At 33.9% G+C, this 2,840-nt stretch overlaps 1 protein-coding gene across 1 annotated transcript; it reads right to left on the bottom strand.

The window, feature by feature from the left end:
* Nucleotides 1-371: 371 nt before the first annotated feature.
* LOC106293182 (peptidyl-prolyl cis-trans isomerase CYP23) lies at nucleotides 372-2,272 on the bottom strand. Its single transcript, XM_013728849.1, has 8 exons — nucleotides 2,041-2,272; nucleotides 1,799-1,912; nucleotides 1,582-1,730; nucleotides 1,380-1,452; nucleotides 1,216-1,305; nucleotides 1,090-1,129; nucleotides 730-812; nucleotides 372-629 (listed from the first exon to the last, which is right to left on the bottom strand). The coding sequence occupies exons 1-8, from the start codon at nucleotides 2,149-2,151 to the stop codon at nucleotides 609-611; spliced, it is 681 nt and encodes a 226-aa protein (XP_013584303.1). The 5' UTR covers nucleotides 2,152-2,272; the 3' UTR covers nucleotides 372-608.
* Nucleotides 2,273-2,840: the final 568 nt, after the last annotated feature.

Below are 2,840 nucleotides of genomic sequence, written 5' to 3'. Positions count from 1 at the left end.
TTTGACAATTTTTAGTGCTCAGAACATGGGATTTTGTCCCGGTTGAATCAGATTTTGCAGACCGAGAATGAAACAAACCATGATCAAATGTTTCTCAACCGTTTTTGATGTTATTGTTTGTTAAAACAATAAATTTTCACTTTCCTGGTAAAACTACAAAGATCATATTTTAAAAAATTATAATTTCCACAAAATTAGAAACAAATTTTAAAAATATTATTTAGAACTATATTTTATATAAATAGTAAAAAATTAATATAGTAAACATAAATCAAAACAAAAAATATATAAAAAATTTGTTTACTAAACTATCTACGTAAAAATAGAGATGAACAAACAAATAGAAATCCAATTAGATGATTTATGTAGAAAAAAAGAATCACTAATAACATTTTTTTTTAACACAACACTAATAACATCCAAATAGATCATTTGGATGTATCACTTATGGAATGGACAAACGAATAACACCTTAAACTCAAGAACTAATGAATATGTGTCGTAGCATCCTGAGTTACATTAAATGAAACAAAGATGTCGGCTTTAACTTTGTTTTAGGCTCTGTTTATGAACAGTTCTTTACTTAGCAAAGGGTCCTAAACACAGATTCACGGGAAGCACTTCATTCTCTGTCAAAAAAAAACCCAAGGGACCATAAAATGTTACGGTTGTATTGAAAGTGTCGAGCTTTCTCATCAAAAACATGATCTATAAGACATTTCAAATCACCTGTCTTTCGACCTCAACAAAAGATGCTTCAAGCCTTCTTTTCAGGACAGATCTCTCTTCTTCGCAGCTCTCCATCTTAGTGTCTACGAACAAGATTATAACGAATTTAACCCGTGAGTTTCAGTTTACTATATGATCCAAAACATCATCAATCGTTCAAAAGGCTATCTATTTATCTTTGAGTCTTATCTACTAGTAGTACACATGAATGACCTGATTTAAAGCAAAATACAGGCTACAGTCACATCTCTTTTATGGACTCTAGTTAAACCATAATTGAAGTGTTGTCCCATGTCAGCATCAAACGTCAGGAGAAAAAGGTTTTAAGCTAACAAACAAAGTGGATTTGACTGCATTTACCGTAATAGTATGTCGACAAAATCGTGATCCTCTCCGTCGGCTGCAAAATGGAAGGTAAAAAGCCAACTATTTACTAGACGGACCAACCAACAAAAGAATAAGCTTAGTAGAGTGTTGGAGACGTACCATTACAAAAATTCCCTCGCGGCGAGTGGGAACTTCTTCTAGCTTCCTCAATGTTTCATCTCCTTTAGTCACTTTACCAAACACAGCGTACTGTTGAATATATCGCCAATCTTATTACTAGTTCATCTTGGGAAAGAGATCAAGTTGAATTAGCTTAAGCTAACCTGGCGATCTAGATGAGGAGCGTCACCAAGAAGCATTGAAAATGAAGACTGTGCACTGTTTGGATCTTCATACCTAAAAACAAATCCATAGAGATGCAAAACATCACTTTGAAATTATCATGAGAACACACACCAAAAAAGAAAAAGAACAGTCATAGATACTAACCAAGCTACATGGGATAGAGAAAATCAATATACATACCTTCCCATAGAAAGAATACCTCTGACATGCTTGACATCACTGAACTCTCCAACAATAGTCTTCTCAGCTTCTTTCCTTTGCTCCTCGTTCATCGGGGCTGATCTTCCACTCGCCACATCAGCAACTTGAGCAACAAAGCCTTTATCAACCTGCAAAATGACTTCAAACACTTAGCACCCAAGATAATCCCAAATCAAATCCGAAGCTTGAGCCTTACCCTGAAGATATGATTAGTATTGTACCCTCCTAAACGAACTAGCTTGAAGATGTGATCCACTGTCTTTGGCGCAACCGTGGGGTAGAACCCAAACTCGATGTCCCCATAACTAGTCTGCACATCCACATTAAATTTTCAAAGTTGAGATTTTGATCCTAGAATATAAGAACCCAGAACAGATGATGCAAAGAGAAATTCGAAATAGAGCGATCTAGTTGTGGTAGCAGAGACGGGGAATGAACCTGAAACACGACACGAGCTGAGCCAAGTTCTGGTTCGTGAGAAAGAGCTTTGACTACAGAGAGTAAGGCTACACACGCCCAGATGAAGATCAAGATTCTCGTGTTTCCCATTTCCGTCGCCGATCTGATCAAAGTCAACACCGGCGGAGTAAAGTTAGTTCTTCTGATCGTTGAAGACGATGTTTTTTTCTTGAGTTGGGCCTATTGTTTGTTCAACTAAAGGCCTCAAAGCTGTTTTAGTGCGGCCCATGGAGTTTTGTATGTAGCTTATTTCAAAGCAAGCTCTTCAACTAGAAAGTTTAGGGGTGTGTGGAACTGAATAAACCAAAAAATACAGCTTGTTTTTTATTGTTTCGTAAATTCAGTGAAACCTCTATAAATTAATAATATTGAGACCACACCCGAACTACAATTTTTTTATTAATTTATAGAGATATTAATTTATCGATATACTAATTGAACCAAAAACACAATTTTGGACTATACAATTATATTATTTTATAGAAATTTTTACTGTATATTAATTTATAAAGTATTAATTTAAAAGGTTATAAACGTAGGATTTAGATATGGTTTGATAGTTTATTCAAAATTAATTGATAAAAATATAATAATATATATTAATGTTATTATATGTAAATATATATATATGTACATAAGCGATGATCTATGTTAACTTTATTGATACTATTTTGACATTTCAAATTTTAATTTTACTAATTTGTTACTTTGATGCTAAAGCTTTCTTTATTCGGATTTTTTTTTTCAAATTTTAAGTACGACTTCCTCTGAACACCCCC

Source organism: Brassica oleracea, chromosome C5 (genome assembly GCF_000695525.1).
Source record: "Brassica oleracea var. oleracea cultivar TO1000 chromosome C5, BOL, whole genome shotgun sequence".
Lineage (NCBI taxonomy): Eukaryota > Viridiplantae > Streptophyta > Magnoliopsida > Brassicales > Brassicaceae > Brassica > Brassica oleracea.
Note: the sequence above shows the minus strand (reverse complement) of the source record. Positions and strands in the feature narration are given on the sequence as shown.

Coding starts and splice junctions, on each gene's coding strand:
- LOC106293182 (XM_013728849.1), bottom strand. CDS start 2,151: ATGGGAAACACGAGAATCTTGATCTTCATCTGGGCGTGTGTAGCCTTA. Junction 1,306..1,379: donor CTCCTCATCTAGATCGCCAG/GTTAGCTTAAGC, acceptor TATATTCAACAG/TACGCTGTGTTTGGTAAAGT. Junction 630..729: donor TTGTTGAGGTCGAAAGACAG/GTGATTTGAAAT, acceptor TTTTTTTGACAG/AGAATGAAGTGCTTCCCGTG.